This window comes from Pseudophryne corroboree, chromosome 4, assembly GCF_028390025.1.
Source record: "Pseudophryne corroboree isolate aPseCor3 chromosome 4, aPseCor3.hap2, whole genome shotgun sequence".
NCBI lineage: Eukaryota > Metazoa > Chordata > Amphibia > Anura > Myobatrachidae > Pseudophryne > Pseudophryne corroboree.
The window spans coordinates 910345513-910360307 of record NC_086447.1 but is presented as its reverse complement, the minus strand read 5'-3'; the positions used below and the strand labels follow the sequence as shown (position 1 = coordinate 910360307).

General features: G+C 44.7%; 1 protein-coding gene across 5 annotated transcripts in view; it reads right to left on the bottom strand.

Annotated features, from left to right (window-relative positions):
• Positions 1-14795, bottom strand: part of XDH (xanthine dehydrogenase) — a 440380-nt gene that overhangs the window by 49176 nt on the left and 376409 nt on the right. For all 5 annotated transcript variants that reach the window (XM_063918955.1, XM_063918959.1, XM_063918954.1 and 2 more), the window contains 2 exons: positions 5947-6033; positions 1977-2168 (listed from right to left, as the gene is read on the bottom strand). In XM_063918955.1, the coding sequence (XP_063775025.1) occupies positions 1977-2168; positions 5947-6033 (279 nt within the window). The remainder of the gene's footprint in view (positions 1-1976; positions 2169-5946; positions 6034-14795) is intronic.

Sequence of the window (14795 nt, the reverse complement as noted above, 5' to 3'; positions counted from 1 at the left end):
TCTGATCCTGACACACCGACTGTTGCCACACAGCGTGGCTGGAGCCCTGCATTTACAGTACATCATGCACACTTACAGTACATCCTGGGCATTTACAGTACGTCCTGGGCACTTACAGTACATCCTGCGCACTTACAGTACATCCCCGACAGTTACAGTACATCCTGCGCACTTACAGTACATCCCTGGCAGTTACAGTACATCCTGCACACTTACAGTACATCCCAGGCAGTTACAGTACGTCCTGGGTACTTACAGTACATCCCAGGCAGTTACAGTACGTCCTGGGTACTTACAGTACATCCCGGGCAGTTACAGTACATCCTGCACACTTACAGTACATCCCGGGCAGTTACAGTACATCATGCGCACATACAGTACATCCCGGGCAGTTACAGTACATCCTGCGCACTTACAGTAGATCCCAGGCAGTTACAGTACATCCTGCACACTTACAGTACATCCCAAACAGTTACACTACATCCTGCGCACTTACAGTATATCATGCGCACTTACAGTACATCCCGGGCAGTTACAGTACATCCTGCACACTTACAGTACATCCCGGACAGTTACAGTACATCTTGTACACTTACAGTACATCCCGGTAAGTTACAGTACATCCTGCGCACTTACAGTACATCCCGGACAGTTACAGTACATCCTGCGCACTTACAGTACATCCTGGGCAGTTACAGTACATCCTGCACACTTACAGTACACCCCGGGCAGTTACAGTACATTCTGCGCACTTACAGTACATCCCGGTCAGTTACAGTACATCCTGCGCACTTACAGTACATCCCGGACAGTTACAGTACATCCTGCACACTTACAGTACATCCCGGGCAGTTACAGTACATCCTGCGCACTTACAGTACATCCCGGACAGTTACAGTACATCCTGCACATTTACAGTACATCCCGGTCAGTTACAGTACATCATGCGCACTTACAGTACATCCCGGTCAGTTACAGTACATCCTGCACACTTACAGTACATCCCGGGCAGTTACAGTACATCCTGCACACTTACAGTACATCCCGGGCAGTTACAGTACATCCTGCGCACTTACAGTACATCCCGGACAGTTACAGTACATCCTGCACACTTACAGTACATCCCGGTCAGTTACAGTACATCCTGCGCACTTACAGTACATCCCGGACAGTTACAGTACATCCTGCACACTTACAGTACATCCCGGACAATTACAGTACATCCTGCGCATTTACAGTACATCCCGGTCAGTTACAGTACATCCTGCACACTTACAGTACATCCCGGTCAGTTACAGTACATCCTGCACACTTACAGTACATCCCGGTCAGTTACAGTACGTCCTGGGTACTTACAGTACATCCCGGTCAGTTACAGTACATCCTGCACACTTACAGTACATCCTGAGCAGTTACAGTACATCATGCGCACTTACAGTACATCCCGAGCAGTTACAGTACATCCTGCACACTTACAGTACATCCCGGTCAGTTACAGTACATCCTGCGCACTTACAGTACATCCCGGGCAGTTACAGTACATCCTGCACACTTACAGTACATCCTGAGCAGTTACAGTACATCATGCGCACTTACAGTACATCCCGAGCAGTTACAGTACATCCTGCACACTTACAGTACATCCTGAGCAGTTACAGTACATCCTGTGCACTTACAGTACATCCCGGTCAGTTACAGTACATCCTGTGCACTTACAGTACATCCCGGTCAGTTACAGTACATCCTGTGCACTTACAGTACATCCCGGTCAGTTACAGTACATCCTGCGCACTTACAGTACATCCCGGGCAGTTACAGTACATCCTGCACACTTACAGTACATCCCGGGCAGTTACAGTACCATAAATTGGTAAGATCGGGTAGACCGTGTCCGAGAACCAGTATCTGCAGGTCAGTGAAGCGCGCTACAGGCGGGTGTATAACTGCGTAGGATAAGGAATGTTTGTAATGCGTACCTGTTCTGGAGGAAGTCTACACACTTGGGAGATGTCGCTCATCCAAGCTTCAGCCACCATCATTCCTTGGGGAGCGCCAAAGCCTCGGAAAGCCGTATTAGAAGGCAGGTTGGTCTTACACATGTATCCGGTGCCTCTGATGTTGGGTATTTTGTATGTGTTATCCATACTGAATAATGTCCTGTCCATTACCTGTGGACAAGTAGATGTTATTTATTAGCAGAATGGAAAAAGCGTTGGAATTGGAAGACTACTTTTATACGGGATCTCCAGCCAAATTGTCTATTTAATAATGATACTACAGCAGTGGTTTCCAAACTTTTTGGAATCACGGCGCCCTAGAATATCAGAATTTTTTTCACGGCACCCCTAGGCCAAAAATTTCTTAATGAGAAAATTAGAAAGAAATATTACATTAAGTAGATCGCGTTTATATGTCATCCTTAGGGTCATTTGTGTGGTGAGGGACAAGATTTGCTTCTGTTTGTCCTCATAGTTTATGACTGGCAGCCACCAGCACTGGTTTTGCCTATTATATTGACCATGAATAATTTGAATTGGTTCTGGACCACCAACCATGGGCACCCCTGCAAGTGTCCCGAGGCACCCCAGGGAACCACGCCACACAGTTTGGGAACCTCTGTACTACAGTATGCACTTTATACAGTTTATTAATGCTCTGAATAAAAGCCTCCTGGACACAGTCAGAAACTTCATTTGAAGCATTTTAATTATAAGCCAAGTGGAGAGATAATCAATGATGCTTCTATCATCCCATAATACATTGAGGCGTATGGAAACCACAGCTGGGAGATGCTTCATGAGCAAATAACAGCAGAACCAAAGACTCAGGGCCCATAGGTGTATTTACAATGAGCGCAGTGCACACAAGTCCGCACCACACACCCAGAACTCAGAACATACCTACTTGGTGCCAGCAACCAAGTCCGCCCCTCTTACATGGCGCCATTTTCCCAGTGACATCATCAAAAAGATGGTGCCGCGCAGTGAAAGCAGAGTGTTGGCTATCTTGTGCACACGTGCCAGCTTACTAAATATCTCTGCGGAGGAGGGGGAACCTGTTTGCTGGCAGGATGTGGAGGGGCCGGGAAGATACGTTGCTCAGAAGAGGGCGGCCTGTTGCACATGGGCCCCCTCGGGCATTAATACGACCTTGTTAGGGCCTGCACACAAATACAAAAGGGATGTATGAAGACTTTGCAGAAACTGCACATATGCCGCATCCCCTCCTTCATTCCTACAAGCGTTTCTGAGTCATAGCCGTCTCGGTCACTTCTCACGTGCAGCTGGATGGGTGTCACTAGGTGGCAGAGTCGAGGTGGAATAAATTGACTGTGGGTATGCCGTGGGTGTGAATCTGCGTCCTATTCGGAGGTTAGAAATCCGTGAGATTCAGTCAGATCTGCTGCAGCTAAGAGGAGGTTGGCAGACACTGATACCAGTGGTGGCAGCTGCTCTAACAAGCTGGGGGCTGTAACATACATAGGGCTCTATTTACTAAGCCTTGGATGGAGATAAAGTAGACGGAGATTAAGTCCCAGCCAGTCAGCTCCTAACTTTCATGTCATAGGCTGGGTTTGAAAAATGACAGTTAGGAGATGATTGACTGAGACTTTGGGGGACATTTACTAAGCAGTGATAAGAGCGGAGAAGTGAGCCAGTGGAGAAGTGGCCCCATCAACCAATCAGCAGCTCTGTATCATTTTATGGTATGCAAATTATAGATGTTACTTCAGTGCTGATTGGTTGCCATGGGCAACTTCTACACTGGCTCACTTCTCCGCTCTTATCACTGCTTAGTAAATGTCCCACTTTATCTCCATCCAAGGCTTAGTAAATAGACTCCTTTGTAACATAGTTTCTGAGGTTGAAAAAAGACAATTTGTCAATCGAGCTCAACCTGTTAGTGATCTCCTACACTGTAATATGTATAGGACTAATTTTAACTGTAGTAAATGTTTGGCCATTACGTCTATTACTCTCATATATATATATATATATATATATATATATATATATATACATATATATGTATAGCAATAGAAGTAGTGGCGCCAATAGGGTCGTATCAACACCCAACTTTAAGAACAGACCCTTACAAAGTTTTCACAAGTAAATTAGGTCATAAAGATATAATGACATGCTCCTTCATAAAAATGTATTTATAAAAGCCTAAACTTAGAATCAATGTCCATGATTGTACAGAATTGATGTAATGAGTGTGTCCAACAATTCGAACAGTGCACTTGCAGAAATGAGCAAAAATGTAGATATTTCACTAAAAGCTCCTCCTTCTCCTTATCGTAGACTCGGAGGTAACATCAAAAAGTAGAAAACCCAACGCGTTTCATCATATTCCAAGACTTCATCGGGGTAAATCTCATCTAATTGGTAAGTATTCAGCGCATAGATAAACTGACCATACAGTCGCTCATGGACGTATTGAACAGAAACCCAATACTTCACTGGTACTTTATGGTATACCGTCAACTTGACATTCAGATACTCAGGTATGGATAGAATTCTTAAGGGTACAGAACCTGACCAGTTCATACACACATGGAACCCTCCAGTGCTGCAATAGTGAAAGCCCAGTCTCAGTGTTATCGATACGGGAGACAGAAGGTCTGGGGGCATGCCAGCAGCTCACAGAGCACTGGGCATGCTCCCTCACTTATGGAAAATGGGGGCGGGGTGCATGTGAAGCCACGCCCTTTTCACACAGGCCACACCCCTTTCAACCGCGCTTTATTACCAATCATTTATAAAGCACGCACATATTCCGCAGCGCTCTACAGAGACTATTTGGCCATTCACATCAGTCCCTGCCCCAGTGGACCTTACAATCTATGGGGGTTATTCAGGTTGGATTGCAGATTCTGCTAAAAAGCAGAATTACCAGAATCTGCAATCCCTGTTTCGCACGCTTGGTGTTGCCCATCGCAGGACAAGGCCGCCCAGCATGCTGGACATCTTGCCCAGTGGCTGCGACACGCAATTTAACCGCAGGAATTGTGGATGACCCCTGCCTCCTTAGCTTGGCTGCAAAGGCAGGCAGCCCACCACCATTTTTGTCCATCAGAGTGGCTGTGTGTGACGTCGTGCAGCTGCCCCGAAATTGCAGCCGACCCACCCCCGTTTTCCCAGCGCTGCCCCCGAAATGCTCCATCGCCGGCTCCACCCGCGCTGCGAACATCTCTACCTATCAATCAGGCATAGGTGTTCCCAGCCAATGTGATGCAATCGCATTGACAGGGCTGCACACGTGCAGGATGAGACCTGTGCGTGCGCACTGGCGCCATCAACGGGGAGATTGCGGTCTCATCACTTTGAGATGCGACCTGAATAACCCCCAATATTCCCTACCACATGTACACGCACACTCATTCACGCTAGGGTAAATTTACACATATTAAAGTGAATATAAATGGAGTGATCTGTTTCAATTGTCTCATGCCTAGGGCTGAAAAAAAATATTTTACTAACACTTGCTGATCAGTATATTTACTGACACGGTTTTTCAATTTACCTACATTCCTGAAAAAAGTGAATGCAGAAGAAGCACTAAGAGGTTATGAGAAATAAAAGCTCAGTGGACCGATTCATGTTTGTAAGGAACGGAAGCGTCTGTGCATTTCCGTGCAATTAAAATTCAAAGGCAGGTAGAAGACAGACACCTCCTGTTTGTATTTGTGAGATCCGAGTGGTGCGTCTGAATAACACAGCCCCGGGTCACTAACGCAACCATCGTACCGAGTGCTGCCCTCGTTCCACCCCCCCAAACGCCGTAGCATGTCACTCACGCTACGGCGTTCGCGTGCAAATATAAACTAGGCCCAGTGTTTGCAGCACTACTGCTACAGTCCCTATTCTGTTGTGTCAGGCTGTATACTAATACAGAAGTTTAGGTGACTGACGCGGAAGTCAGAGACGAAGTGACGATGCTTACCGCATGTGACAGGTCCAGGGAGTTGCCGGCATTTGCGTAATAGGAAACATCTAATGCAGTTACCTCCCCAGTTTTCTTGAATCCTACCTGTAAATATAAAATGTGTCAGTATAGTCATGCTGAGTCTACAAGAAGGAACGGCCATGTTATCCTAGTTATATCAGTATAATCATGCGGAGGACACAAGAAGGAACAGCCATGTTATCCTAGTAATATCATTATAATCATGCTGAGGTCACAAGGAGGAATGGCCATGTTATCCTAGTTATATCAGTATAATCATGCTGAGGACACAAGGAGGAACGGCCATGTTATCCTAGTTATGTCAGTATAGTCATGCTGAGGCCACAAGGAGGAACGGCCATGTTATCCTAGTTATGTCAGTATAGTCATGCTGAGGCCACAAGGAGGAACGGCCATGTTATCCTAGTTATATCAGTATAATCATGCTGAGGCCACGAGGAGGAACGGCCATGTTATCCTAGTTATGTCAGTATAGTCATGCTGAGGCCACGAGGAGGAACGGCCATGTTATCCTAGTTATGTCAGTATAATCATGCTGAGGCCACGAGGAGGAACGGCCATGTTATCCTAGTTATATCAGTATAATCATGCTGAGGACACAAGAAGGAACAGCCATGTTATCCTAGTAATATCATTATAATCATGCTGAGGTCACAAGGAGGAATGGCCATGTTATCCTAGTTATATCAGTATAATCATGCTGAGGACACAAGGAGGAACGGCCATGTTATCCTAGTTATATCAGTATAATCATGCTGAGGACACAAGGAGGAACGGCCATGTTATCCTAGTTATGTCAGTATAATCATGCTGAGGACACAAGGAGACACGGCCATGTTATCCTAGTTATGTCAGTATAGTCATGCTGAGGCCACAAGGAGGAACGGCCATGTTATCCTAGTTATGTCAGTATAGTCATGCTGAGGCCACAAGGAGGAACGGCCATGTTATCCTAGTTATATCAGTATGATCATGCTGAGGACACAAGGAGGAACGGCCATGTTATCCTAGTTATGTCAGTATAGTCATGCTGAGGCCACGAGGAGGAACGGCCATGTTATCCTAGTTATGTCAGTATAATCATGCTGAGGCCACGAGGAGGAACGGCCATGTTATCCTAGTTATGTCAGTATAATCATGCTGAAGACACAAGGAGGAACGGCCATGTTATCCTAGTTATATCAGTATGATCATGCTGAGGACACAAGGAGGAACGGCCATGTTATCCTAGTTATATCAGTATAATCATGCTGAAGACACAAGGAGGAACGGCCATGTTATCCTAGTTATATCAGTATGATCATGCTGAGGACACAAGGAGGAACGGCCATGTTATCCTAGTTATGTCAGTATAATCATGCTGAGGACACAAGGAGGAACGGCCATGTTATCCTAGTTATATCAGTATAATCATGCTGAGGACACAAGGAGGAACGGCCATGTTATCCTAGTTATGTCAGTATAGTCATGCTGAGGACACAAGGAGGAACGGCCATGTTATCCTAGTTATGTCAGTATAATCATGCTGAAGACACAAGGAGGAACGGCCATGTTATCCTAGTTATATCAGTATGATCATGCTGAGGACACAAGGAGGAACGGCCATGTTATCCTAGTTATGTCAGTATAGTCATGCTGAAGACACAAGGAGGAACGGCCATGTTATCCTGGTTATGTCAGTATAGTCATGCTGAGGTCACAAGGAGACACGGCCATGTTATCCTAGTTATATCAGTATAATCATGCTGAGGCCACAAGGAGGAACGGCCATGTTATCCTAGTTATGTCAGTATAATCATGCTGAGGCCACGAGGAGGAACGGCTATGTTATCCTAGTTATGTCAGTATAGTCATGCTGAGGCCACAAGGAGACACGGCCATGTTATCCTAGTTATGTCAGTATAATCATGCTGAAGACACAAGGAGGAACGGCCATGTTATCCTAGTTATATCAGTATAACCATGCTGAAGACACAAGGAGGAAAGGCCATGTTATCCTAGTTATGTCAGTATAGTCATGCTGAGGTCATAAGGAGACACGGCCATGTTATCCTAGTTATGTCAGTATAATCATGCTGAGGCCACGAGGAGGAACGGCCATGTTATCCTAGTTATGTCAGTATAATCATGCTGAAGACACAAGGAGGAACGGCCATGTTATCCTAGTTATATCAGTATAACCATGCTGAAGACACAAGGAGGAACGGCCATGTTATCCTAGTTATATCAGTATGATCATGCTGAGGCCACAAGGAGGAAAGGCCATGTTATCCTAGTTATGTCAGTAAAGTCATGCTGAGGACACAAGGAGACACGGCCATGTTATCCTAGTTATGTCAGTATAATCATGCTGAGGCCACAAGGAGACACGGCCATGTTATCCTAGTTATGTCAGTATAATCATGCTGAGGCCACAAGGAGGAACGGCCATGTTATCCTAGTTATGTCAGTATAATCATGCTGAAGACACAAGGAGGAACGGCCATGTTATCCTAATTATGTCAGTATAATCATGCTGAGGACACAAGGAGGAACGGCCATGTTATCCTAGTAATATCAGTATAATCATGCTGAGGACACAAGGAGGAACGGCCATGTTATCCTAGTTAGGTCAGTATAATCATGCTGAGGCCACAAGGAGGAACGGCCATGTTATCCTAGTTATATCAGTATAATCATGCTGAGGACACAAGGAGGAACAGCCATGTTATCCTAGTTATGTCAGTATAATCATGCTGAGGCCACAAGGAGACACGGCCATGTTATCCTAGTTATGTCAGTATAATCATGCTCAGGCCACAAGGAGACACGGCCATGTTATCCTAGTTATGTCAGTATAATCATGCTGAAGACACAAGGAGGAACGGCCATGTTATCCTAGTTATATCAGTATAACCATGCTGAAGACACAAGGAGGAAAGGCCATGTTATCCTAGTTATGTCAGTATAGTCATGCTGAGGTCATAAGGATACACGGCCATGTTATCCTAGTTATGTCAGTATAATCATGCTGAGGCCACGAGGAGGAACGGCCATGTTATCCTAGTTATGTCAGTATAATCAAGCTGAAGACACAAGGAGGAACGGCCATGTTATCCTAGTTATATCAGTATAACCATGCTGAAGACACAAGGAGGAACGGCCATGTTATCCTAGTTATATCAGTATGATCATGCTGAGGCCACAAGGAGGAAAGGCCATGTTATCCTAGTTATGTCAGTAAAGTCATGCTGAGGACACAAGGAGACACGGCCATGTTATCCTAGTTATGTCAGTATAATCATGCTGAGGCCACAAGGAGACACGGCCATGTTATCCTAGTTATGTCAGTATAATCATGCTGAGGCCACAAGGAGGAACGGCCATGTTATCCTAGTTATGTCAGTATAATCATGCTGAAGACACAAGGAGGAACGGCCATGTTATCCTAATTATGTCAGTATAATCATGCTGAGGACACAAGGAGGAACGGCCATGTTATCCTAGTAATATCAGTATAATCATGCTGAGGACACAAGGAGGAACGGCCATGTTATCCTAGTTATGTCAGTATAATCATGCTGAGGACACAAGGAGGAACGGACATGTTATCCTAGTTATGTCAGTATAATCATGCTGAGGACACAAGGAGACACGGCCATGTTATCCTAGTCATATCAGTATAACCATGCTGAAGACACAAGGAGGAACGGCCATGTTATCCTAGTTAGGTCAGTATAATCATGCTGAGGCCACAAGGAGGAACGGCCATGTTATCCTAGTTATATCAGTATAATCATGCTGAGGACACAAGGAGGAACAGCCATGTTATCCTAGTTATGTCAGTATAATCATGCTGAGGCCACAAGGAGACACGGCCATGTTATTCTAGTTATGTCAGTATAATCATGCTCAGGCCACAAGGAGACACGGCCATGTTATCCTAGTTATGTCAGTATCATCATGCTGAAGACACAAGGAGGAACGGCCATGTTATCCTAGTTATGTCAGTATAATCATGCTGAGGACACAAGGAGGAACGGCCATGTTATCCTAGTTATGTCAGTATAATCATGCTGAGGACACAAGGAGGAACGGCCATGTTATCCTAGTTATGTCAGTATAATCATGCTGAGGCCACAAGGAGGAACGGCCATGTTATCCTAGTTATGTCAATATAATCATGCTGAGGCCACAAGGAGGAACGGCCATGTTATCCTAGTTATATCATTATAATCATGCTGAGGACACAAGGAGGAACGGCCATGTTATCCTAGTTATATCAGTATAATCATGCTGAGGCCACAAGGAGGAACGGCCATGTTATCCTAGTTATATCAGTATAATCATGCTCAGGACACAAGGAGGAACGGCCATGTTATCCTAGTTATATCAGTATAATCATGCTGAAGACACAAGGAGGAACGGCCATGTTATCCTAGTTATGTCAGTATAATCATGCTGAAGACACAAGGAGGAACGGCCATGTTATCCTAGTTATATCAGTATGATCATGCTGAGGCCACAAGGAGGAAAGGCCATGTTATCCTAGTTATGTCAGTATAGTCATGCTGAGGTCACAAGGAGACACGGCCATGTTATCCTAGTTATATCAGTATAATCATGCTGAGGCCACAAGGAGGAACGGCCATGTTATCCTAGTTATGTCAGTATAATCATGCTGAGGCCACGAGGAGGAACGGCCATGTTATCCTAGTTATGTCAGTATAATCATGCTGAGGCCACAAGGAGACACGGCCATGTTATCCTAGTTATGTCAGTATAATCATGCTGAGGCCACAAGGAGGAACGGCCATGTTATCCTAGTTATGTCAGTATAATCATGCTGAGGCCACAAGGAGACACGGCCATGTTATCCTAGTTATGTCAGTATAATCATGCTGAAGACACAAGGAGGAACGGCCATGTTATCCTCATTATGTCAGTATAATCATGCTGAGGACACAAGGAGGAACGGTCATGTTATCCTAATAATATCAGTATAATCATGCTGAGGACACAAGGAGGAACGGCCATGTTATCCTAGTTATGTCAGTATAATCATGCTGAGGACACAAGGAGGAACGGCCATGTTATCCTAGTTATGTCAGTATAATCATGCTGAGGCCACAAGGAGGAACTGCCATGTTATCCTAGTTATATCAGTATAATCATGCTGAAGACACAAGGAGACACGGCCATGTTATCCTAGTTATGTCAGTATAATCATGCTGAGGACACAAGGAGACACGGCCATGTTATCCTAGTTATATCAGTATAACCATGCTGAAGACACAAGGAGGAACGGCCATGTTATCCTAGTTATGTCAGTATAATCATGCTGAGGCCACAAGGAGGAACGGCCATGTTATCCTAGTTATATCAGTATAATCATGCTGAGGACACAAGGAGGAACAGCCATGTTATCCTAGTTATGTCAGTATAATCATGCTGAGGCCACAAGGAGACACGGCCATGTTATCCTAGTTATGTCAGTATAATCATGCTGAGGCCACAAGGCAGAACGGCCATGTTATCCTAGTTATATCAGTATAACCATGCTGTAGACACAAGGAGGAACGGCCATGTTATCCTAGTTATATCAGTATGATCATGCTGAGGCCACAAGGAGGAAAGGCCATGTTATCCTAGTTATGTCAGTATAGTCATGCTGAGGACACAAGGAGACACGGCCATGTTATCCTAGTTATGTCAGTATAATCATGCTGAGGCCACAAGGAGACACGGCCATGTTATCCTAGTTATGTCAGTATAATCATGCTGAGGCCACAAGGAGGAACGGCCATGTTATCCTAGTTATGTCAGTATAATCATGCTGAGGCCACAAGGAGACACGGCCATGTTATCCTAGTTATGTCAGTATAATCATGCTGAAGACACAAGGAGGAACGGCCATGTTATCCTCATTATGTCAGTATAATCATGCTGAGGACACAAAGAGGAACGGTCATGTTATCCTAATAATATCAGTATAATCATGCTGAGGACACAAGGAGGAACGGCCATGTTATCCTAGTTATGTCAGTATAATCATGCTGAGGACACAAGGAGGAACGGCCATGTTATCCTAGTTATGTCAGTATAATCATGCTGAGGCCACAAGGAGGAACGGCCATGTTATCCTAGTTATATCAGTATAATCATGCTGAAGACACAAGGAGACACGGCCATGTTATCCTAGTTATGTCAGTATAATCATGCTGAGGACACAAGGAGACACGGCCATGTTATCCTAGTTATATCAGTATAACCATGCTGAAGACACAAGGAGGAACGGCCATGTTATCCTAGTTATGTCAGTATAATCATGCTGAGGCCACAAGGAGGAACGGCCATGTTATCCTAGTTATATCAGTATAATCATACTGAGGACACAAGGAGGAACAGCCATGTTATCCTAGTTATGTCAGTATAATCATGCTGAGGCCACAAGGAGACACGGCCATGTTATCCTAGTTATGTCAGTATAATCATGCTGAGGCCACAAGGAGGAACGGCCATGTTATCCTAGTTATGTCAGTATAATCATGCTGAGGCCACGAGGAGGAACGGCCATGTTATCCTAGTTATGTCAGTATAATCATGCTGAAGACACAAGGAGGAACAGCCATGTTATCCTAGTTATATCAGTATAACCATGCTGAAGACACAAGGAGGAAAGGCCATGTTATCCTAGTTATGTCAGTATAATCATGCTGAGGTCATAAGGAGACACGGCCATGTTATCCTAGTTATGTCAGTATAATCATGCTGAGGCCACGAGGAGGAACGGCCATGTTATCCTAGTTATGTCAGTATAATCATGCTGAAGACACAAGGAGGAACGGCCATGTTATCCTAGTTATGTCAGTATAGTCATGCTGAGGACACAAGGAGACACGGCCATGTTATCCTAGTTATGTCAGTATAATCATGCTGAAGACACAAGGAGGAAAGGCCATGTTATCCTAGTTATGTCAGTATAGTCATGCTGAGGACACAAGGAGACACGGCCATGTTATCCTAGTTATGTCAGTATAATCATGCTGAGGCCACAAGGAGACACGGCCATGTTATCCTAGTTATGTCAGTATAATCATGCTGAGGCCACAAGGAGGAACGGCCATGTTATACTAGTTATGTCAGTATAATCATGCTGAGGCCACAAGGAGACACAGCCATGTTATCCTAGTTATGTCAGTATAATCATGCTGAAGACACAAGGAGGAACGGCCATGTTATCCTAATTATGTCAGTATAATCATGCTGAGGATACAAGGAGGAACGGCCATGTTATCCTAGTAATATCAGTATAATCATGCTGAGGACACAAGGAGGAACGGCCATGTTATCCTAGTAATGTCAGTATAATCATGCTGAGGCCACAAGGAGGAACGGCCATGTTATCCTAGTTATGTCAATATAATCATGCTGAGGCCACAAGGAGGAACGGCCATGTTATCCTAGTTATGTCAATATAATCATGCTGAGGCCACAAGGAGGAACGGCCATGTTATCCTAGTTATGTCAGTATAATCATGCTCAGGCCACAAGGAGACACGGCCATGTTATCCTAGTTATGTCCGTATCATCATGCTGAAGACACATGGAGGAACGGCCATGTTATCCTAGTTATGTCAGTATAATCATGCTGAGGACACAAGGAGGAACGGCCATGTTATCCTAGTTATGTCAGTATAATCATGCTGAGGACACAAGGAGGAACGGCCATGTTATCCTAGTTATGTCAGTATAATCATGCTGAGGCCACAAGGAGGAACGGCCATGTTATCCTAGTTATGTCAATATAATCATGCTGAGGCCTCAAGGAGGAACGGCCATGTTATCCTAGTTATATCATTATAATCATGCTGAGGACACAAGGAGGAACGGCCATGTTATCCTAGTTATATCATTATAATCATGCTCAGGACACAAGGAGGAACGGCCATGTTATCCTAGTTATATCAGTATAATCATGCTGAAGACACAAGGAGGAACGGCCATGTTATCCTAGTTATGTCAGTATAATCATGCTGAAGACACAAGGAGGAACGGCCATGTTATCCTAGTTATATCAGTATGATCATGCTGAGGCCACAAGGAGGAAAGGCCATGTTATCCTAGTTATGTCAGTATAGTCATGCTGAGGTCACAAGGAGACACGGCCATGTTATCCTAGTTATATCAGTATAATCATGCTGAGGCCACAAGGAGGAACGGCCATGTTATCCTAGTTATGTCAGTATAATCATGCTGAGGCCACGAGGAGGAACGGCCATGTTATCCTAGTTATGTCAGTATAATCATGCTGAGGCCACAAGGAGACACGGCCATGTTATCCTAGTTATGTCAGTATAATCATGCTGAGGCCACAAGGAGGAACGGCCATGTTATCCTAGTTATGTCAGTATAATCATGCTGAGGCCACAAGGAGACACGGCCATGTTATCCTAGTTATGTCAGTATAATCATGCTGAAGACACAAGGAGGAACGGCCATGTTATCCTCATTATGTCAGTATAATCATGCTGAGGACACAAGGAGGAACGGTCATGTTATCCTAATAATATCAGTATAATCATGCTGAGGACACAAGGAGGAACGGCCATGTTATCCTAGTTATGTCAGTATAATCATGCTGAGGACACAAGGAGGAACGGCCATGTTATCCTAGTTATGTCAGTATAATCATGCTGAGGCCACAAGGAGGAACGGTCATGTTATCCTAGTTATATCAGTATAATCATGCTGAAGACACAAGGAGACACGGCCATGTTATCCTAGTTATGTCAGTATAATCATGCTGAGGACACAAGGAGACACGGCCATGTTATCCTAGTTAT